Source organism: Saccostrea echinata, unplaced genomic scaffold, assembly GCF_033153115.1.
Source record: "Saccostrea echinata isolate AGI-Se365-2 ecotype Australia unplaced genomic scaffold, CSIRO_AGI_Sech_v1 ptg000027l, whole genome shotgun sequence".
Lineage (NCBI taxonomy): Eukaryota > Metazoa > Mollusca > Bivalvia > Ostreida > Ostreidae > Saccostrea > Saccostrea echinata.
The window spans coordinates 4,111,122-4,135,000 of NW_026889776.1; the positions used below are offsets into that span (position 1 = coordinate 4,111,122).

General features: G+C 33.9%; 1 protein-coding gene across 3 annotated transcripts in view; it reads left to right on the plus strand.

The window, feature by feature from the left end:
* Window positions 1-276: 276 nt before the first annotated feature.
* LOC133193445 (endothelin-converting enzyme 2-like) overlaps window positions 277-23,879 on the plus strand; it is a 37,464-nt gene continuing 13,861 nt past the window's right edge. Inside the window, exons 1-10 of one of the 3 annotated variants that reach the window (XM_061329389.1) lie at window positions 277-365; window positions 6,443-6,652; window positions 15,679-15,821; window positions 18,203-18,397; window positions 18,817-18,945; window positions 19,922-20,095; window positions 20,608-20,793; window positions 21,442-21,531; window positions 21,826-21,947; window positions 22,952-23,174. In XM_061329389.1, coding sequence (XP_061185373.1) covers window positions 353-365; window positions 6,443-6,652; window positions 15,679-15,821; window positions 18,203-18,397; window positions 18,817-18,945; window positions 19,922-20,095; window positions 20,608-20,793; window positions 21,442-21,531; window positions 21,826-21,947; window positions 22,952-23,174 — 1,485 coding nt within the window. In that variant the 5' untranslated portion in view covers window positions 277-352. Of the gene's footprint in view, window positions 366-6,442; window positions 6,653-10,835; window positions 10,898-12,485; window positions 12,526-13,995; window positions 14,202-15,678; window positions 15,822-18,202; window positions 18,398-18,816; window positions 18,946-19,921; window positions 20,096-20,607; window positions 20,794-21,441; window positions 21,532-21,825; window positions 21,948-22,951; window positions 23,175-23,879 lie in introns of those variants that run through there. The other 2 variants (XM_061329390.1, XM_061329391.1) reach the window with 2 other exon arrangements.

The following is a 23,879-nucleotide window of genomic DNA, read 5'->3' on the forward strand; positions in this document are numbered from 1 at the left end:
GGGGGGGGGGGTCCCAACCCTGGAAAATCATTCGATGAGTTCTCTTTTTTTCCAAAACAAACACCCCCTTCCATATCAAAATTAAAAATTAAATTGAACTTTTCTAAATGTAGAAAAAAGAACATATGCTTATGGAGGGATCACGGAAAATCAAAACAAACTTGTTTTGAAGTCGCGCTCGGGAATCCATTCTCCATATATAAACAAAACAAAACCGCGGGTAACGCCGGGTTGCCGACGGTATTTCCATTGATTAATAATGTTGTTATTTTAAGTTCTATGACACAAACTCCATTGTAGAGAGTTGGAATGCAATGGATTTCAACTTTGAGAAAATTTGGATGTAGGATACATGAATTCGAAAGGTAAAACCAGGGACCCATACATGTGATAAGTCAAAGACCACAAAACTGTACAGGAGCCATAAAAAAACTGGAATTTGGGTGAAAAAACTGTACACTGCCTATCAAAAAACGGTACAAAAAAATGGTATAAAATATCGCTTAAATTCTGATGAAATTCCATCGTAATCATTGTAATAAACATCGTATATTTTATACCTACGAAGATCTGGGTCAGATTCACGTATATTGAGTAAAGGAGAAAGGCCAAAAACTGTCCATTCTGTGAGAGAAAGAACTAATCGAGGGCCGTAGGCCCGAGATTAGTTCTTTCTCTCACAGAATGGACAGTTTGAGGCCTTTCTCCTACTTAAAACATGATTTCCTTTGTTCTGAAAATTAAATAAAAATGTACAAAATGACAGCACACATACGATGACAAGTTCATTGTTTACGGAATGGACAGTCACAGGTAAGCTAGGGATGCAGAGCAATTTGTTGAATAGCCATTGTGTTTCCAGATGCAAATAACAAAAGGTCTTTGTCTTAAGAATGGACAGTTACAGGTGGATTTTGTGGGATACTAGTATTTATACAAGTATGCGATGCTTCAAAATCAGTTTACAGTTTGCGTTGTAAAGACATACATGTTTTCCTGTGATGGAGAGAGTATATGAGAGAATCAAAATCTAATAAACCAAAATATGCGCAAAATTAGTGATATTTGGATCTGGAAACAGAAAAGAGTAAAAGAAATACTACGGTAACCCAAATTTGACCCAAAAATGAACGTCGACGACAGATACAGATGATCAAATTTGAATCAAACTTGGAAATGTTTTATTTGAATTCTATTTTTGAGGATATATTAACTGCAGCAGTGTAATGGTGAGATGCAAATTGTGTTCTGAGTGTTGGATTACCCATTATGAGCCAATCATCGACCTGAAATGTTTTTCAAATCATATTTGGAAATGTTTCATTTTTATTTATTTTCTTCCGAAGTATTAACTGCAGCAGTGTAGTGTTAATGGTGCAAACAGTTTCTGGGTGGAGAATTTAATATTAGACGTACTTCTATTTGAAAATGAATTCTCCTCGAGGGAATGATTTTTACGAAATTTTAATCAAATGTGAAATTGTGTCATTTGAATTCAAGTTTTGTTAAAATTAAGTTTTGAGTATTGAAATAATGTGCATTACTCATGGATTTGAAAGAGTAAAATCGAGTGGATGCTGTGCAGACATTGTGTTCTGGATTAACTTTGATTTCCACGTTCTTTTTGTTATCTACATGTATATTAAAAAGTATTTAATGTATTTGTTTTTGTTTCCCTCTTGAACACATTCCAAAGTTTACCTGTAACTCTCCATTCTGTTTGTTTTAACTGTCCATTCTTTTTGAAAAAAACTGTCCATTCTTAAAAGAATGGACAGTTTTTCAAAAAGAATGGACACTTACAGGTAACTTAATGGATTGTTTGAGGAGTTAGCTCAACATTAAGCTATAGAATGGACAACACAAACAAAAGGTTTACGTCACAATCATGTTTTAAGACTAAAGTCATGAATATCAACTTTAGAAGTTGGCTTAATTTTTTTCAATCAAGTTACGAAACATTAACAGTTACAATTAAGTACCCCTTTAAAAATAAAGCTACCTAAAGGGGTATTTGATACGGATTTATAGCAAGATAATTATCCCAACTGGCAGTTCACACCTTCGCACGCGACGGTTTGTGTACACTACACACAATTATCAGAAGGTCAAGTGTCAAACACAGGTGACGTTTTCCAGTGTCTCGCGAGTGAGAATGAGAGGAAAATGGCGGCATTTAGCGAGAAATTCAAAATACTGTACAAATTTTCATATTCCGTGAATTTTGGTGTCCCGCCGGTACACGATGAATGGGCTCAAAAAACTGTACATTTTGCGTGCAGCCTGTACATATCACATGTATGGGGACCTATTATAGGCTGAGGGACGTTTATCATGTTTATTGCTGTTTAAAAAATTTTACATGATCACGGAGTTAATGCCAACTAATGGTTACAGTTCATGTTACCTCTTTCAACCTGATCATCTCTCACTTTCAGGCAGATTGCTTAACATATGATTATAGTAGAAAATTTCACAGACAGATCCATGAATTTGTAAAAGAGCAGGGGTGCATTTTAAAAGTGTTTCATACAGGGACCTATATAGTATATATAGGTCCCTGTTTCACCTCATGAATTTTATAACTCCCCCCCCCCCCCCCCCCCATTTTAGAGTGCCTTAAAGACACTGAAGACTTCCCTTTCAGCAATGTATATGTTATTACATGGCGTTCAGAGACCAGAGTTTAAATCTTTATGTCTTCCATCACATTAACTCAATCTCTTCCTTTGAATTACATGTATGTATCCTACATGTCCTAGCCTCCTCCATTGCAAAATTCCATTGATTCATCCAGAGGATGATCAAATCAGCTAGGGGAAAAAAATCAATTTTTTGAGGTACTTCAAAATGAGTACATAGTTGCTGGTTGCAAATGTGGCAGTCGGACAGGTTTGATCGCTGGTGGCCAGATAGCTCAGAAGCTACAGACCTGTTTACTCCTAAGATTTCGCCGTATTTTGTAATTGAATTTTTAGTCCAAAATACGTCTCAAATTTTGCTATTATAATTAAAATACAAAAAACGGAAATCCGTTCCTTTGGATTTTAGCAGTTAGTTTTTGTTATGATCTGTCTAAGGTTGACGCCTTTTAATCGCTAATAAAAGAAAAAGATTTAAAACATGTACTTCAGTGATGTCAGGTTGTCAAAATGCTGTGGTTTCAAATATTACAGAAACCCATGTTTTGATAATCAGATAATCAGAAATATAGTTGTACGTTCTTTAGTAATATCTATTAAATCGATGGAAAGTGTAATCTTACTGGCAAATGCCAAATCTCACTGACAAATCTAATAAAAAATACTGAGAGACAACAATATTGGTAAATAGGTCTGTAACTAGGGCACCTGACTAGAGATAATGAGGCCAGGGTTCAAACCCCGGTCTGGTCCACTGCAATTTTCTCCTGTCCCGTTACACACAAAAAATAAAAAAATGAATATGTAGTCAAAATTGATATACATTTTTATTGACTGCAGGGCTCTCAATTGTCTATATTTGGGCCGTTCAAGGGCCCCATTCCCAATTCAAAAAAGGTACGTACCTTTTCCCCAATTGATGTGTTGATTTTCCCAATAGTCATTTCTCCCAAAAATTAAGGAAAGCATTAAGCTTGATATATATGCATGTAATAAGTAATAACTAAACTTGCTATTCATATTCCTCTGTATTGTAAAAGTTAGAAATTTAGTTGATAGCAAAGACCAGAAATCCAATATGTCATGATTTTAAAGTATAATGGTTATCCCAAAATTTCCCGAAAGGTTGTTATTTTCCCAATCTTTATGGCCCCGGCCCCATTCCCAAAAAGTGGTGGGATAGCCCTAGACTGGGTTTGAAGGCATTTTGTCAAACCCAAGAACCAAACTGTTTGCCTGAGGCCATAAGTCTGGAGGGGTGGACAGAAGACATTCTGCTAGAGAATCCATTAAGTAAGTGTATTGTTTTAATGGTTATAGTGTACCTTCTACTTTTTTTCACATACTAGTAAATTGTGCTGACTTCCATGTCAGATGTAAATTTTGTTAACCCGCACTGTACGTGGTTTAATTAAACTCAAGTCATTTCTGTAACTATCAAACGCCAGTGAATGCAAAATATTTGATCCTGCCCACAGTGTGACGTAAGCTGTCCAAATTATAATCAACAGGACTGGTCCAATATCTCACTCTGTGGTCTAATATTATTTTTTTGACCACTCAGTAAAACATTGGAAATGTTAGACTTATTTTATAAGGGAATTTTTTTTAAAGGTATAACAAAAGAGTATTTGATGAACTTAAAAACAAAAAAGACTGAAAAATGGTGATTTATCACTGAGGATGTCTGTTCTGTGTTGTGAAAAAGTAACTTAAAGCTAGACTTGCACATCATCAGTGGTGGATCAAGGTATCTTGAAAAAGGGGGGGGGGGGGCACCAGTTTGGGGTTGGGGTAGGGGCCCACAGCCACACACCCCTAAAAATGTATAATTAAATCTTAAGTATATTTTGGACACAAAAGGAGGGGGGCGTGCCCTCTGGGCCCCCCTCTAAATCTGCCAGTGATCATTCAATAATTATAACACATATATACTGTACGTAGCTCTACATGTATCAGATTTTCCGTCTGTGAAGGTTACAGATGGAACACATTGTGACCTTATAGAGGCTGGTGTAAACTCTGAAGGTGTACAGATGTTGACTGATATATTGATGGTGTGTTTCTATCACACTTTAATTCTCTTCCCTGACATGCTTGGTTGACTCCTGTCATATTATCCAAAAATCAATGTCATAATTGCTCTTTCCTCAGTTCTCTAGGTAAGCAGGATGTTTGATATAATCAATGTAAGATTTTAATTGATAAATAAATGAAGAATTTGATTTTTTAATTTTTAATTCCTACAATATCTGGGATATTTGATTTCTTTTTATATCCTGTGTAAATACATGTTTGGTGTACCTGATTATACCAGCTTAATTAATGGCTGCATTTTTTCATGGCCTGCATGTACAAAGTGTTTTATTTTCCTCTGTATGTACATAAATGTACAATTACACAGTCTATGTATAGACAGGGACCTATATACATGTATACATACAAATGTTAGTAATTTTAAGTCCCTGGTATAGATGGACCACTTTGTCAACATGTACTGCTTATCTTCTCACCTCCCTATCCCTCCCTTTGTTTCCTGTTGACCCTCTCTCATATTATTCAGTTAAAAAAAATGATTATTTACAAGATATCTTTAAATGGAGATTTTTTCATTTGGTTCATTATATAATTGTACTCACCAGATTTTGATTTGTAGGTGAAAATAGCATAATATTATAAGCTTTTATATTAGTTATGTGCAGCAAAATTACCTGTGATTGTTACTGGATTTTTGGGGCATTGGACAATTAATCATTAATGCACATACACATTATTTAAATTACCTGTAATTTTACCTGCAGGTTACCTATTAATGTTTTTAGACAACAAAGCTTGTGTGCTGAAATTTTGTTTGACTATTTGTGAATTTATTAATGAACATTCCTAAATATACTTTTAACATGCTCTGATTATAAAAGGTAAGACGTATGATTTGAACAAATTATTGTTAAGTTGCATTATAGTCCAATATATGACTTTCTCAGAATTTTTTTTTTTAACAATAGTGAAGGTGATGCATAACATTTTTGTCAACAGATGTAATATGATATTAATTCAATATGACCATAATGATATACTATAGAAAAAAGGTATTGTTAATCAATATTTCTTATACAAACCCAGAGCACAGTATCAACACATGCTCAAAGATCAACACAATCTCTTTCCTACCTTATATTGACACAGTTTGCTAATTGTTACAGTGAACAATATTCTCAAATTGAAATTATGTTTTAAAATTGAGATATTAATCATAAAAGTAAAAAGAGGGGCTGGATTTACCTTGCACTTGTTTCTGGAGCCGTTTACTTTTGACGCATGTTTTATTTGACGTGTGTACAAATGTAGGCCTTCATTTTGTCTTGTCATTTCCTCGTTGATCTCTGATCTTCACTCTGTGGCTTGTTTATGGCATGGTCATGTGAAATCTTAAGTTTCTGCATACTGAGGACATTCTTTCAAAAAATATGTGCTGTATACTATTTTAAAACAATCAACATAAGTAAATATGAAGGAATTAACCAGCAGAGGACTGTGTCTTAAACTGGTCAGTAATGGTAGATTTATTTGCTTTGATATATTTTGCTGTTCCTGTCTCTTGTTTAGATCTTGTAGGACACATTTTGAATGTCCATTTATTTAAAAGCAATGCATGTATTCTTATCCACATCACAGAGAGCGGTGGTAGCAAGCAACACTTCATTTGTTAGTTCTTGTGGTCATTAAAATCAGTCATGATGGACTCGCAGTTCATTTGTTATGAAAAGTACTCCCAACATACATTGTATTTTTATTTGTAGGGGTCACAGATGTTGTCCACAGAAAAGCCATGAGGTTAAAAAAAGGCAGCTGGGCCAAGTCCCGAGAAAAGGGTCATCTCGGGCCATCTCAGGAGGAGCAGCCCCTGCGGTCATTTAACAGCCAGTCAGCGAGGGACCAGTTCAGTGATGTGTGGAACACAGATTCCGATGACGAGCTCTCCTGGGATGAGGACATAGAGTACAGGTCATGTAAGTACACAAAAAGTGATGATGTATATGATATTTGTTATGATGCAGCACACAGGTTTTGTGATAGGAAGATTTATATAAATGTTATGTATATGATAAGATGTACAACAGGTAGATTCATAAGAATTTATTTCAGCTCTTCAGAGATAGAATAAAAAAAATAATTATGATGATGTCATTTTGGAGTGAATAGGTTAATTGTGATGTCATTGATGATGTCATCAACATCTCCTTTTTGGATGAAAGGAAGAAAATGCAGGATTGTAGCTTAATTGAGCTGAGGAATATGACTAATGTAAGTATAAATCTATATTTTTCATAAATTAAAGCATAATTTGTTTAATTCAGTCTTTAAAGGTGCAGATCAAAACATTAATATTGTCCTAAAAATCTAAACATTAGGCTAATATTGGCTTAAAAATCTTTGCTGAAATATGGCTGAAATATTGCTGACTCAGCATTAAAAAATAAACAATCATTCCTACAAATCTACTTCTTGGTGTTATGTAACCTTGAAAATTTTGAGTTTACCTTAGCAGTGTTAGTTGAAAATGGACTAGGGGGCATAAAACTTAGACACAGTCACTTTTGATCTCATTTTCAACTATTTTATAATTCCTTTGGTAAAAAGTAAGATCGCAGAGATCAAAAGTTAGCTTATCTAAGTTTTATTGCCCATGAGCCCCGATGAAAACAGAAGCTGTTGTATTTACTTAATGTTACATGTAAATAAATAAGGATTCTAACACTCAAGCTCATTTAAACATTCTTTCCATTGATCGCTCTATATGTAAATAATTTAGTTCTGATTTATATTTAGACTGTGCTTTATTTTAGATACAGAACAGTTGGCTAATACAAGACAGTATACATGCAGGGCTAATACAGAACGGAAAGTAGCTTCGCCTACTGTACTCTCGTTCTGTATTGCTAATACAGAACAGCAAACTTCAAAGAAAAACACCGCAATCATGTCACAAGTGATTATGAAGCCTAAACTGCCCCAACCTTTTTTTATACCATATAAATTGGGTATAGTTATTAAATTAATTCCTTAATTGTACTATACTAGAAGAATAACACATTTGCATGTATTTCACTTTGTCAGCATAACACCCATTTTTTTCACTTTATCCTTTCATCGTAACTTTTCTGAAAAAGATCCTGCATTCATCAATTATATGAGTTATTTGGCTTACCATATTGTCTTTTAAAGGGAGATAGTGAGATAGCACAGTTAAGGGAGATATCAGGAATTGTTTCCCTGAATGTAACATGCTCTAAACCAATCGGTTTATTGGTCGTATTCTGAATGATAAATAACACTTATCCACTGGTTGTGGGTGGGATAGCTCTTTTATCAAACCCGCGACAGGAACTATATTCCCTGAGGGCTTGCCCGAGGGGAATAGTTTCTGTCAAGGGTTTGATGAAAGAGCTATCCCACTCACAACCAGTGGATAAGCGTTTTATTATACTGATGTATATTATAATTTCTGAGGGTTGAATTACCCAATACTGCAGTTTCATAGGCAAAACATGAAAATGTCAAAAGAATAACACTGCAAGAATAAGCTGAAATCCCGATGACGTCACAATGCTACTGAAGTCGTGATGACATCATCATTGTATTGATTTATCGCAGGAAATTAAAATTGGCGTCAAAAATTGCATGAAAATTTTCCAAGGGTGGGTAGCAAAAACTATACTCCAGGGTATAGCTTTGCTATGTGTGGAAATTTTCAGACTATAAAAGATAGTTATTTTACCTTCTTAACTTTATATAGGAAACATTTTAACAGAAGTATAGTAATAATATTTATTATGATCATGCATGCATGCAGATGGGGTCCTTTTTTAAAGAAAGCTTTTCTGAGACCATGAGTTAAAAATGTTTAATAATTCATAATGGAAGATATCACAATTTTATAAACAATCACAAAATTCAACACAATAAAAATCTGATGAAGAAAACACACACAAAACAAGGGCACTGCAAAGCAGAGCATCCCCTCGCAAAGAGCACATCTATAAATCTATAAATCAAGACAGCATTCGACATTGATTCTGATACAGATTATGTCACTTCTGTTTCGCACTAGGACAAACTAACACACACACACACACAAGCACATTACTATATCCCCGTCAACTCCATTGTGAAGGGATAAAAAAGCAGCAGTGAATGACTGCATGAAGATGAAAAGAGGTTTAATTTTGTTAGACTTGAGAAAAAAAATACACAGTAACATGAATAAAAGTTATATTGATCAGGAGTGGGGGTGTGTTCTCAATGACATTTACATGAAGTGAAAATTGAATATTTACAAACTTAATCCATAATAGTTAGTGTTCAGTGTCCCTCAATCATTATAGTTATTACTGTTAATTATTAAGGTTACAGCAGACAAGGCCGTGTTTATGAAAGATTATCAGCCGTTATCGTATAATTTCAGTCATTATATGGAAATTATCGAACCAATGTGTGGTGTAAATCATTATGAAATTAAGCTGAAAATGACAACTGAAGAGAAATTATGAATAACTCTTGAATGCTTAAGTAAAGTATGTCAAAAAAGCATTTTTGTACTATTTGTATGCTTATAATGTTTCTTCCAAATACTGAAATAGTCCATATGTGATTTTAAATAATTATGAATTTTATGTAGCATTAAATAATTTAAAGTGTAATTTACTTTAAGGACAAGTCTTTGGAATATGGTAAAGGTTATGTAATTAAAGTTCATAAACCTCTAAACTTTTAATCTTACAGCCAACTCACGAAGCAGTATATACCAGTATTTTGTCAATTTTATTGTACAATGTGAAATTATAAGAGTTGTTTCCCTTGAATTGAAAAATGCTACAATTTCTAATAATAAGTATTGCTGGCTGTATTGCAAGGGCATTAAATTATAAAAATCTCTTTCTCCCTCAGTCTATTTCACTATGATTCATAAAATTTTGACATTTCTGTAGTATTTGGAATTACTAATGTAAGTTGATAATTTCATGAATGCAATTATATTTTTGTCAAAATCTACAGACTGCTCCCCCATTCCTTGATCGAAGGTAGATATAATTTTGATATTTCATCTGTGTGGGTTAAATCACTTGATAAGTATTGTACAATGAAATTGTTGTACAGTTTCACTCCCATGTTTTCCGGACTCCCAACGAGATGCCCATCTCGTGCCTGATTCGTAGCACAGATAGGAATTATGTTTCCGTAGTTATCTTGTACCTGTCAGTGTAATAAGCTATCGTCATAGCGATGATCTAATGCATTATGGAGATTTTTTTTCATTATTTATCCGACACACACACATAAAAATCACTGAATTATAGGGTGTAATTTAAAAATCACATTCGAGAGTGGATAAATGGAACATAAATAGGGTCTCCAGGCAATTTGCTTGTAATAATGCATTTTCCTCTTCATGAAGTATATATATATATAACCATTTACATACAGTGTTAACTTTATGGCTATTTATGAAATTTTATCAAACCACATGGACCTATTTAGCAGACTTTGGTAAAAAATATGGAGGAATATAAACTCACTTAGGTAAGTGAAAATTAAAATTAATAATTGTCAATGTATTCAAATTGTTGATTTTAATTTAATTTTAAAATTTGTGTGTATAAATTAATTGCCCCTTTTAAAAGCTACTGTACAGGTTTTAATTTTTTTTCTAATTAATTTTTTTTTCAGTCGATCTATTATGCTTTATGCCTTATTTAGATAATTTTGATTTGTACCAAAATTAAATTTAACATCAAGTGCAATTTCCGTAATCATTAAAATGTTTTTTATTTTATTTTTTCAAATTTAAAAAAAAATTAAAATTGTGTTTTCTAAAACTAAAGTGTCATTTCAAGTAATGTATTTATTTTTCATAGGCTTTAATGAAACTGAGATTCCGGACCCTGTTCAAAGGCTTTATAGTCACAAAATTTTAAGCAAGGAGGTGGGGGGGGGGGGGGAGCGGAGGTTCAGTTAAGTATAAATGTGATCAACAAAGCTAAATTTTTCACATTTAGACAAAAAATAGATAAATAATGTTAAAGTTCATTGACAAAGTACAGGTGTACTGTAGGGACACGGTTTGCCGGCCATAGTTTCTGGTTCAGTGACCACACTACCTGTATATAAACATTTTGGCAGTGGTTTGGAGTGTATAAAATGTTCAGTGTGATTTGTCAAAAGTTTGTTTTTAGGAATTTAAGAAAGTTCTGAATGTAAGTGTGCAGAGACCTATCAAAATAATTATTACTGTAAGCTGATCAAGAAACCTGGTGAAATTGACTATTGACTTCATGAAATGTGTACATGCACACATGAATGTGTATAGGTTTACACATATACATTCATTTTTATAATACAGTAATGTATGTATTTAAATCCACTTGTCAAGTCGTGCATGAAAAACCGAAGGCTTTCAAAATGGTTTAAAATGATTTCCCCAGTATCCGGCATTCTGTATCCTACATCAGGTATGATGTGCACAATGTTTTTTTATTAATCTAAGATCTAAGATAAGTGTACAAATGTCATTTTCACTGTTTTATGTTCAAGTAGTGTTATTAACATTGTCATATTTTAGGAGGATCCAGGAATATGTGCTAAAGGGGGTGTGTGTAATAGGGATTGGGGTGTTTATTACATGTTCTTTTGAGCAGTTTTTCTTCTCACCTCATGAGGAACATATTTTTATTTTACAGTAAGTTTCATGATCAAGGGACTAAGTGTAATATTATGTTCAGGAGGGGGTGGGGACTACTCTCTTTAGATGAAAGTTTATAATATAAAAAAAAAACTTAAGAATTCAAAAGATCTGTAATTTCAAGTTGTCAAATATATAATTTTGTCAAAATGTTTTCTCATCTATGTAGCAATGGGCATACAGTAGTTTTCAATTGGTAAATTAATTATTTTTGTCCCTGTTTGAATCTGTCAATGCACCACTTTCTGCAAGCTACTGGCAAATTGTCTCATTTACTTCTGAATCAGCACTTTTTAAATAATAGCACTGTTTTTGAAAATGCCTGCAACACCCTAAACCAACATGCAGAGCTCTATAACATAAATCAGCATTCATTTGACAGTGTAGTGTAAATGTGTAATTTATATTTCTGTTCAAAGATCTTCCAATTGCATGGTTATGAAATAAAATGCATCAAAATTGCACCTTGTTGATTCAGTTGTCTGAGAAATCGCACTGGTATTCCATCAATATGTCACTATATACTGTAACATGCCTTGTCATTTAAGCACACATTATGATAACTGATTAAAATGGATCAATAAAAAATATAAGCTCTATCTTGTCCGATCTGCAATGAAATCAAGATACATGTTTTGAAAATGATATTGTTTAAATTTTTTTTTGTTGAAATGCCTTAGTTTTCTTAAGAGGATTTGAACTGTTAACCTTTAAGTAGCAATAAAACACTATTTTGCTAAACAGGTATTAATGCTGATCATTCTATACTTGATCAGCTTGTGAATTGATCTGTTTGAAGCACTTGAAAAGTTAAGTAGGGTGAGGGAAGGGGGGGGGGGGGGAGATATGAACTGTCCCATACTGAAAGGTTTAGTAATCAGAAAGGTCTTTTAAATGAACTGTAATTTAATGTCACAGGATTGGTTTTTTTTTCAAACTTTATAATGACACTCACGTTGAGAATGTATTGAATTTAATTTGTTGACTGTTAGCTATACTGCACCAGCTGTTGATTATTATTTTCACATACACCATCAAGTCTGTCACATTCATCTATAGATATATCCTGTGTATCCAATACTATAGAGTTTATCATAATGACCAATTTAAAGTATGTGAACAGGAATTAATTATTATCTATGGGTAAGGCATATTTTCTTTTACAGGGTTGTCTCTAAGACCCAGGGGCTGGGGAATTTTGCTGCCTATAATGTAGCTGCTGAACTGTAGCTCTCCGGAAAAAAAAAAAAATTGACAGACCGGAGAGCTACAGTGCCACCCATAGAAAAAACTGTATATTTATTGCGCACAAAAAGTTGCGCTCGGTTCTGGATTTATTTCTCCAAATTCTTACCTCAACTGCACAAAAAGCTCGATTTCAAAAAATTGCTTATAGACCTCTAACAGCTACTCTTGTAGTTGACATCTTAATGAAGCATGTTTGGCCGAATCGTCCAGCCACCCAAAATGGCAGTATTAACAGACAAAATTTTGGATGTTCTTAATTTCAGGCACAGGAGGGCTATTGACAACGGTTATAGGAAATGTTTTGATGTGGGAATAGTGCAAAAATGTGTTAGGAACACATGGTCAGTAATATTTTGAGATTGTAGTTTAAAAATACGGAGAAATAAATCGAGAAACAGCGCACTTTTTTGTGCGCAATAAATATACAGTTTTTTCAATGGGTGGCACTGTAGCTCTCCAGTCTGTCTTTTTTTTTTTCGGAGAGCTACAGTTCTGCAGCTACCTATAATGATGTAATTCTGGTATGAATTCCCCCTGAAACCCCTGTTAGGGGAGGAAACCCAAACCCCCTTCTACTTTTTTAACCCCCCCTTCCACTATTTCACTTAGGGACAACCCTGTTTTAGATTGGTTTATGTTATAAGGAACTTTATTTCAGTCGTATTGATGAAGATACATGCATAGGTTAGACTGTAATCTGGCCTTTCAAAAAGATAAGAAACAGCTAGGTGATACATTTACAAAAATAGGAAGTTTACTCTGTGAAAACATTTTAATTAAATCTGTTATTAATTTTTTTCTCAGTTGAATATTTAATTGAATATTTTGGCCAGTACCTGTACAATTACCATTTCAGCTGCGTAAAAGTACCAGGTACTGGTAGATTTTGAAAAGCCTACTGTAGTAAATTTAATTTTTTAGAGCAGCTTGCTTTTTATATCACACTTCAAGATTGATGTTTATACAGATACCTCACAAATAATTGACAGAAATCTAAATTAATGGCACCAGTCTGGCAAAAAAGCTTAAGGTTATATTTTTAGATGTGAATGTACATGTATCAGTCTTACGTTGTACTCTAAATATATATTCTACTTCCTATAGTAGCCTGTAATTTAGTCATAGTGCACATGTAGTTTTTCATATTCATCTGGTATGAATTGATGAAAAATGTGCAATTATGGTATTCAAATCTACTGTTTTTCAAAGAGTCTTTGGCCCTAAGGCTGAAATAGGACCTTTAATGCTGATACGAAATATGATATGGATTTTAGTACCATATGTAGAATTCTCTATGTATTGACCTTTTCATAAAACTAATTTTACCAAAAAAATCTTCCAAAGTAGATGATTTTTTTTTTTCAGTTCATCACGCCATGGATGTCTTGCAAGTTGCAGAATCATCAAGGGGACATAAATCTGTACAGAAAACATGACAGACTCGGATAAAACACCGATTATAAACACAACAGACAAGTCAGAATTAGAGAAGGCTCGGAACAGGATGATCGCCGAGGGATACCGTTACCGGGCAATAGACACTAGTCTGTCTGGAAGTGATTCTGACGATGGTAAAAATAGCAAACTGGGAGGGATGAATGGGGAAAGTGGTGCAGAGGGGGTATACAGTAGTTTGCCTGGGAGTGGCTGAAGATGTTAACAGTATCAAACAATAAAGAATGATTGGGGGAAGGGGGGGGGGGGTCAGGGGGCATACTGTAAATCACTTTTTATTCATGAGAACTTTATTTTTGTGTGGGCTCTGGAATTTTTCACCTATTAAATATAGTACTAAAAATCAGTGAGAGTTGACAATAAAGCCTGGGTGTAAGTACTTTCAGTACATTATTATTGTATTCGAAACCAAATTCAAAGGAAGTGCAAAACATCAAATTTAATGAACTCATAAAATACACTGACAAAAATCTATCCAATGAGTTTGTTTTCATTCCAGTGTCTGCCATTTGATGTGAATTTAAATTTTGCATTTCAGGAAATTCAGAATTAAAAATCTATGTTTTTAAATTGGAATGCACCCTATGATTTCTACAGCTTTATATGTCATTGCTCAATAATCCAATCAAATTTTACCCGAGGCTCCAATGAAGTGCGAGTAATTGTCTAGTTTGCCAGACCGTGGGATTGTTTTATAATGTTGTAAGGATTTATCTTCTGGCAACTTTCTGTTTATTCTGCTACTGTACAGTATAATTTAAGTACGACTAACCAATTTAAAAACAGAGTTTAACGTAGAAAGAACTTATTTTATATTTCAGTCAAGATAAAAGCTTGTCTTGGTAGTCAGTTAGGAATAAGTCTTTTTTTTTTGGGGGGGGGGGGGGGGGGGGGGGTGGAGGATGAGTTGATAACTAACCTGAGACCATGTGATAATTCACAATAGTGCAAGAGGTCCAAAGTTCATTGATTTATAGGAAAATCTGTGTGCTGCATCATTGTAATATATATTGTATTTTGTGAAACAGAATCCCAGAGTTATGTTATAATAGCTACTGGTTTTACCTACATACAGTATTTACAGTTAAGTCAGTCTAAGCATCTACTGTATAGAATGAGCCTTACATGACTAACAATCATATTTTATTGAAGCTTTGAAAATAAAATACATTTCTTTCCAGTCCTTTTAATAATTACCTTAAAGTGTGGTAATTTGTAAAAGATGACCACGTGTCAAATGTAACATTTTAATGACAATTTCTGAGAGGTCACTTAGTACAGCTTTGATTGTGGTAAATTACAATATGTTAGTACATTGCAATCATTATGTATCCAATGGTATCATGATTATGGTAAATGTTATACTGTACAATTATTACATTGTGTTACAAATATTGCATTTCTTAAAAATGAGGTACATGCATATCTATCTTAAATGTTATCTTGTATTGCATTTGTTACATTTGATATACATGTAAATGTGCTAATACATCATATTGTTACAAATATTACATGCAGTATAAATATGGTATGTTATATTACATTATCATGATTATATTACAATTATTACAGATTACAAATTACAAATTACAGATACAGTAAAGAAAAAGAGAAATGGAAGGCGACCTATATCACAGTGGTGTATCCTTGTACTCCTGGGTCTTGCTGTTATTATTATTGCAGTTCTAACCGGGCTCATTGTGTGGCAGCATCTACAGAAATCCAAACACAAGCAGGTAGAATGCTTATCATAAATATCACCAGCACATATAATTTTTGTAATGTCTGTCCTCATTCTTCATCTGCCAAGCTGTCTGTCTGTCTGTCCGTCTGTCATACTTTGCAATTAGCTCAGTCGCAAAGAAACTGTTCAAGATATTTTTATCAAAATTTATATCTGATTCAAGATATATATTGGTGAGAGTAATTGAACTGATCGAGTCATAGTTTTCTGAACTTGACCATTCCTTCGTCCATAACCTTACCATTTTTCAATTTGTGTTTACTGTAATGCAAAGATTTTCATCAAACTTGATACACCGATACAAATCAGCCATACTAGAATTTTGTGACCTTGATCTTTCCTATTACCTTGAAGTTCAGTTCATCTAATTGAATTCCAGAAAGGATTATTTTATACACCTCCATACACACACACACAGATAAATCTCTTTGAGAGCTTTTTCATTTTTAGCTCACCTGAGCTGAAAGCTCAAGTGAGCTTTTCTGATCACCTGTTGTCCATCCTCCATCCCTCCGTCTGTCTGTCTAGCTGTCTAGCTGTCTATCCATCCGTCTGTAAACTTTTCACATTTTTATCTTCTTCTCAGGAACCACTGAGCCAATTTTAACCAAAGTTGGAACAGAGCATCCTTGGGTGAAGGGGAGTTTCAATTGTTAAAATGAAGGGCCAATCCCCATTACAAGGGGAGATAATCAAGAAAAGACAAAAATAGGGTGGGGTCATTAAAAAATCTTCTCAAGAACCACAGGGCCAGAAAAGCTGAAACTTATATGGAAGCATCCTGGAGTAGTGTACATTCTAAATTGTTCAAATCATGGCCCCCAGGGGTAGGGTGGGGCCACAATAGGGAATCCAAGTTTTACATTGAAATATATAGGCAAAATTTTTAAAAATCTTCTTTTCAAGAACCACTGGGCAGGAAAGCTGAAACTTATGTAAAAACAACATCGGGTAGTGTAGATTCTGAATTGTTTAAATTATGGCCTCCGGAGCTAGGGCGGGGCCACAATAGGGAATCGAAGTTTTACATTGAAAATATATAGGCAAAATCTTTAAAAATCTTCTTCTCAAGAACCACTGGGCCAGAAAAGCGGAAACTTATGGGGAAGCATCCTTGGGTAGTGTAGATTCTAAATTGTTCAAATCATGGCCCCTGGGGTAGGGCGGGGCCACAATAGGAAATCCAAGTTTTACATTGTAATATTTAGGCAAAATCTTTAAAAATCTTCTTCTCAAGAACCACTGGGCTAGAATAGCTGGAACTTATGTGGAAGCATCCTAGGGTAGTGTAGATTCTAAATTGTACAAATCATGGCCCCCGTGGGTAGGGCGGGGCTGCAATAAGTGTCAAGGGAGGGGGGTCTGGTGAAGATCAGCAGGGCCAAAGTAACTCAGGTGAGCATTGTGGGCCATGGGCCTCTTGTTTATACAGGGATTAATTGTCATTGCAGAAAAAATACAGTGCACTTAAGAATACAAATCCACCTTTTATATTTTTTAAGGCTATGTCTGTCTTTGTTTCTTCCTTTTTATGTGTGTCCTTCATCTGTCCTTATATTCATTCATCAACACTTTAGTTGTCTGATAACTTGAACATTTTGGTAAATTTACTACATTGATTGAGGGATCATTAGACTTTTATGCAGTTTCTTACAGCTTAGAGCTTTTGCAAGTCATTGTTTATAAATCAATCCTTGATATTTATGTGTAATTATGTGTAATTACAGTAAAACATGGTTACAGCAAACATGCTTATAATGAATTCATGCTAAGAGCAATGTAGTTCTTATTTCCAGAAGTTTTTAAAATAAATACATATGTATTATCAACTTATCAAATTATAATGGATTTAAATTGATAATGAATCAATTGAAAATTGTTTGTCCTTGAAATTTTGCTATAAGCTTGTTTTACTGAATAGTCAAACTTCATTATCTCAAAGTCAGTGAGGCTGAGAAAAAAAAAACTTGACATGTCAGAGCATTTTACTGAGGGTAAAATCATAAAGAAAATGTGACACTTCCAAGTTACTTCCATATGTCCACGGTATTGGAGATCTCGGTTTTTGAGACACCAAAGTTTAACTTTACTTACATCACGTGTTGATTTTTATTGATTGTTTGATTTTATTACAGCCTTGTTATAGCTCTGATTGTGTTCAGGTTATTGTTTACAGCATTTTGTAGATCTATATTGATTGTTTGATTTGTTTTTACAGCCCTGTAACAGACCTGAGTGTACAGGTTATTGTTTACAGCATTCATAGATTTTTACTGATGATTTGATTTTTTTAGCCCTGTTAAAGACCAAAATGAGTACAGTTATTGTTTACAGCATTTGTAAATCTTTATTTATGAATTGATTTTTTTACAGACCTATTACAGCCCTGATAGTGTTCAGTCCAGTGCCTATATAATGAGTAAGATGGATCAGTCTGTGGACCCATGCCAGGACTTCTATCAGTATACATGTGGTAACTGGCTAAAGACAACAAAAATCCCACCCTCCCGGTCTCATTACAGCTTATTCTCAGAGATTGCGGACCAAAACAATGAAAAAATTAAAGCTGTGAGTAGTTTTGAAATTGGTGCACATGTACTAAAAATGAGTTTATCTCGCAGATACAGTGAAAGCTGTCTAATCCAACATGCACTGGGAGACAAATTTTGTGTCAGAATATGGTTTTGGATTACACAATGAAAAAAAAAAATATGAAAAATAGTAAAATGATAACAAAATTTAACGTCAGAATTCACAGTAGGATGCATTGCACAGGTGTCAGATTAGACAGTTTTCAATGTATTTCTCTTTCCTCTCAAAAATGTCACTGACAATTTGAAGTGTTTGCCAGTATTTATTATATGAAATACATATGTAGCTTAAATACACTTTTCAGTGAATTGTATTTTTAGCAAACATGAAAAGATTCTGTTTGTTGATAATTTATTTTTCATGCAAATAAAAATACTGAACTGCTTGATTCTTAGATCCTGGAGAAGAGTGGTACAACTTTCATGAACAACCACTCCACAGCCATAGAAAAGGCCAAAACATATTACAGCCTATGTATGGATGAAAAAACCATTGAAAATCAAGGAGTGGATCCAATAATTAAAGTGAGTATGAAAGCCATAAGAGATACAGAGAGTGGATCTAGTGATAAAGGTAAGTGGTAAAACACCATGGAAAATCAAGGAATGGTTCAAGTAGTTAAAATAGGGATGAAAAAATAGAAAACTAGGAGTATATCCCTTGAAAAACATTGAGTTATCTCCCCTAGCAGAAGGTCATTCCTTCTTAAGATTAATGTCTAAACCATAAAAAACCAAGTAGTTGATCTTGATTCTAAAGAAAGGAGTTAATTTACAGGTTGTATGTTACAGAGTAAATTTTAATCTCTGTTTACTCTCTTCAGTAGAGCAAGTTGGCACCTAACAGGTGGTTTTTTACTGTGTAAACTTTAGCCTTTGTTTACTCTCCTCAAAGTAGTGAGGTAGGACTTAACATGTAAGATGTTAATGAGTAGACTTTAATTTCCATCTACTCTCCTCAATATAGTGAAGTAGAACTTGATTTCATTTCATAGTACAACCTAACAAGAAGTTGTTTATAATTATGTGATAAGAACTTTGACACACAACCCCGTTGTGGTTACCTCATTTAGCCTTACTTTGAATGAATTTTACTCCCTGAGGAAGTATGCTTTCTACAAAGCATTGGCCCAAATCCAAAATTTACAGGACACAGACATCCAACCATCAATTATTTAGCCCCGAGAGAGGTAGAACATTTCAAAAGTTAATTAATCTGTTATCTCTCTTCAATAGTGAAGTAGGACTTAAGATGTGGTATGTTATTGAGTAAACTTTGATCTCCATTCACTCCCCTCAATGTAAGGTTAGACTTTATAAGTGGTGTGTTCCTGAGTAAAATTCTCTGTTAAATCTCCTTATTGTAGTAATTTAAGATAAGATATTCATGTGGTAAGTTACTGAGTATGCTTTAATCTCTATTTACTCTCCACAGTATAGTCAGATTTAAACTCAATTTACTCTCCACAATATAGTGAGTTGCAATCATTTCTATTTTCAGTTTATACGTGACCTCCATTCCTGGTCTTTGACCTCAGCTCATGGTCTATCATGGTCTGAGGCATCATGGGATTTCCATACAGCACTAACAACTAATCACGCTAAAGGATTTGAGGCCCTGTTTAGTATGGGTGTGGCAGTTGATGACAAAAATAGCAGTCAATATATAATAGAGGTAAGGCTATACAGTGGGATCATTATATTTCCAGATAGTTCAATGTTTGATGTTTCATGGATTTGTTCCTTTCATTATTACGACTTAGTATCATGTACTACGTCCTACATATTATCTCATAATTATGACTTATGTGGAGCAGCTTTCACCCACAAATTGGCAATATTGATTTGATAATTGTGCAAACTAAATTTTTCATAAGAAACACATTTGTTCAGCAAAAAATTAAGTATCCCAATGAATCAATGAATTTAAAACAGTCCACAAAAAAGCCCTTTTGAATTAAAATAATTACAAAGTATTTGAAAAAGAGCTGCTTGTACATGAAAGAGAGAAATATGCACTGGGAGAAAGCTTATGTAAATGTTCCGTTTAAGAGGAGACTATAGCTGGAAGTTGTTCAACAACAGAGTTATTGGCAGTTGGTTTTCATGGGAAAAAATTGTTAAGATTAAGTTTGATTTTATTTTGATATGAATTAATTTGCATTGACAAAATATTCTTTCTTTCAGTTTACACAAAGTGGTCTTTCTCTAGCATCTAGAGAAGAATATTTTACAAACCACTCCAGTTACCAGAAGATAAAGACAGGCTTCCTGGAATTTGGTGCTAAATTAGGGCACCTGCTAGGGGGAGAGAACTCCTCAGTGTGGACAGGAATGTCTGATATCTACGGCCTAGAGACAAAACTAGCTAGTGTAAGTAGTAACATCCTTTATTGTAACAAAATCTGCTCCCTGTATCTAAGAAAATGTTTGTCTGACATTTATTTTGGCCCCTTTCATCCTTATTACATGTAGGCGAATTTCAAATTGGCAAACTTAAATGAAAAAAGAGTTGTGTGTTTTAGCACAACTGTATCTAGGTGAATTAAAAGTGGGGCAGAATTGTTTGCAAGTGTGATGGGGCAAAAATGACATGGGACAAAAATAACCTAGTATACAGTTTAGGATAATTCTAACACAATTAGAATTTGTACTCTTCAAGAATTGGTTAGGTGAAATAATAAGCTATTACATGTAAGTGTGGATTAATGATTAATGATACCATCCTCTCCCCGCTCCTCACCCTTTTGTGTCCACAACCACCATCCCCAATATTCTTTCTGAATGGAAATCAGTCTATCTCTGGGGAGAAAGAAGCTCAAACAAAATATTTGTGCACCCCCATATGGCATTGCATGTTTGTTTTTTGTTTGTTTGTTTTGTTTTGTTTTTTTTGTTTTGTTTTGGTTTTTTTTTAATAAAATGCATTTGCATTAAATCAATCACAACTTTGTAATTTTTAATGAAATAATTTTAAGCATTCATGAAAAGAGATCAATAACTTGATATTGTATTTTGTAGATACATGTTCCAAAAGAAGAATTACTAGATCCTACCAAGACTTATCATAAAATGACAGTCTCAGAATTCCAGACTCTGATTGGTTCATCTGTAAGTTGACAGTTGTTTTCATTGGTTCCTCTTTAAGTAACCTTTATTCCCATTGGTTAATCAGATATTTACAGATACAGTTGAACTTTGGTAACTCCAACATTGATATCTTGAATACCATGGATATATCAAAGTGATTTTGTAGTCACAAATGCTGATTTCTTAAGTACTTTACTTTCTATATCTCAAATCCTCTGATATCTCAAAGTATTTTCTCAGGACCATCAAGTTCAAGAAACAAGGTTTGACTGTATATGGTTAATAAATTACAAATTGATAATTATTGATTTTCAGATTAAACTGACCCAGTACCTGAAATCATTGTTTGGGAGGGATCTGGGGGACGTAGCTGTTCTGGTACACACCCCCAAGTACTTCCGGCAGCTGGGAGGTGTTCTAGCTAAAACTCCTAAAAGGTATACCACTTCTAAACCTCATGCTTACATGTATAACTTGTCATTATATGTATTGGGTTTGATTTAATCACAGTTAAACTTATTACTATTGATTTTATTGGGACTATTTAATCTGAGTATTACTTATATATCAAAGACATTAAATTTTATGCAATTGTATTGAAGGTAAGCTTAAGGTTCATAAACCCTCTGTTCCCTCAAATAAAATGTTTCTCTAATGTTCATGATTTTCTGAAAGAAAAATATTTTATAATAAGTAAAATGCATCCAATTTTAGCAAAGCGGACAGGGCAAAATTGGACAAAAAGGCATTTAAACTTGACAAATTTATAATAAAAGGATATCCAATTAAGAGTTATCTCTCTTATCAGAGTATCAATGATCCTTAAGATTGAGTTTTCTGTGATGTAACAGCAGTGTTTGAAAATCACCGTAAATTAAGCTAGACATGCAGGGCCGACTGCTAGTGAAAGTTGTCAGCGCTGCCAAAAATCTACTAACCTGAGAAAATAATTGTCTTTTATAAATTTGTTTTTTGCAGTAATTTGAATTTGGGGGTCAAATCATCAAAACTTTAATCTCGAATCTATAGGCTGACGAATTCTATCTTTTTGCTAATGTAACACATTGCTACCAATTACCATTAGTTGATTTGAGAAAGAGTAATCAAATTAATGAATTGTAATTAATGGGAAATTTGAACAAGTCCAGCCGGGCGATTATACATGCAAATTTGTCAGCTTGCGGCAAAATTTGTGTGTCTCGGGCGGTCAGGCGCACTGTTATTTCAAACAATGGAGACAGGTTAAGCTAATTATCACTGTGACAGTATTAGGCCACTTTTATTTAATTACAGTTTATAATATTTTACATTTTATTCTCATTTTGCCAGAATTGTATCATTTAACAGTGTTCATTATTACACATCAGATAAGACTTGGATATATATTGTGGAAATTTTTTTTGGCATTGTATAACAAAGAGCAATGTTTTTAATTATCCAGGACTCTAGCTAACTACATTGTGTGGAATGCCCTGAATTCCCAGGTGGGCTATTTTCCCACAGAGTTTGTGGAGGCTGGCCTCCTTTTGAGTAAGGTGGAGAGTGGAATCAAGGGACTTGATCCCCGTTGGCAGCGATGTATCAGCAAGGTCAACATTGCGTTTGGGTTTGCCTCTAGCGCCCTCTATGTTCAGGAGTATTTTGCCAAGGATAGTAAATCTAAGGTAAAGGGCAGTAACTTTGAAAGTTGTGATCTGAAGTTATATAGTTCTGAAGTCTGTGTTTTTGGTATGAAAATTTAATTAAAAACAGAAATATTAAAGTTTACTTTGAGTTACAATTATAGTTACATGAAGTATTGAAAAGAAAGTAACTATAATTGCAAGGTGAATCTTCAGTTATAGGTTGACATTTATATTATAGGGTTTTTCAAATTATAATGGTGAATATTGGCACGAGTTGGCTATACAAATGCACAATCTAAAAGATTTCCAATTGATTTATTTTAATTATTTCAATTAAATAGATCAAAATTAAGGAGAATTTACCAGTATCAGTATTCTAATCAAAACTGTGCTATGACAGTGTCTTTCCTGTAAGTGTTCAATATCACATCATTCCAATGACCCCACCAAGTGTCATGGTTTGCTAATTGAGATTTTGAGGCTAATAGATACTAAATTATGAATAATAACTTCAATTTTGTGTGAAAAAAGACACATCTTACCTAGCTGCCACTATCTTCATAAATATTGCTGTTGGGAGGTTGGCCAGATGACATTTTTTGTATACAACAGGGCGTTCAATATTGAACACTCGTATTCGGAATGTTTCGGGACATACTCGTATGTACCTAATGCAAACTCGGCATTCAATAAAATGTCAAGATGTTGAATGCCAAAATTCTCTAGACTTTTAGTAGTTTTTTT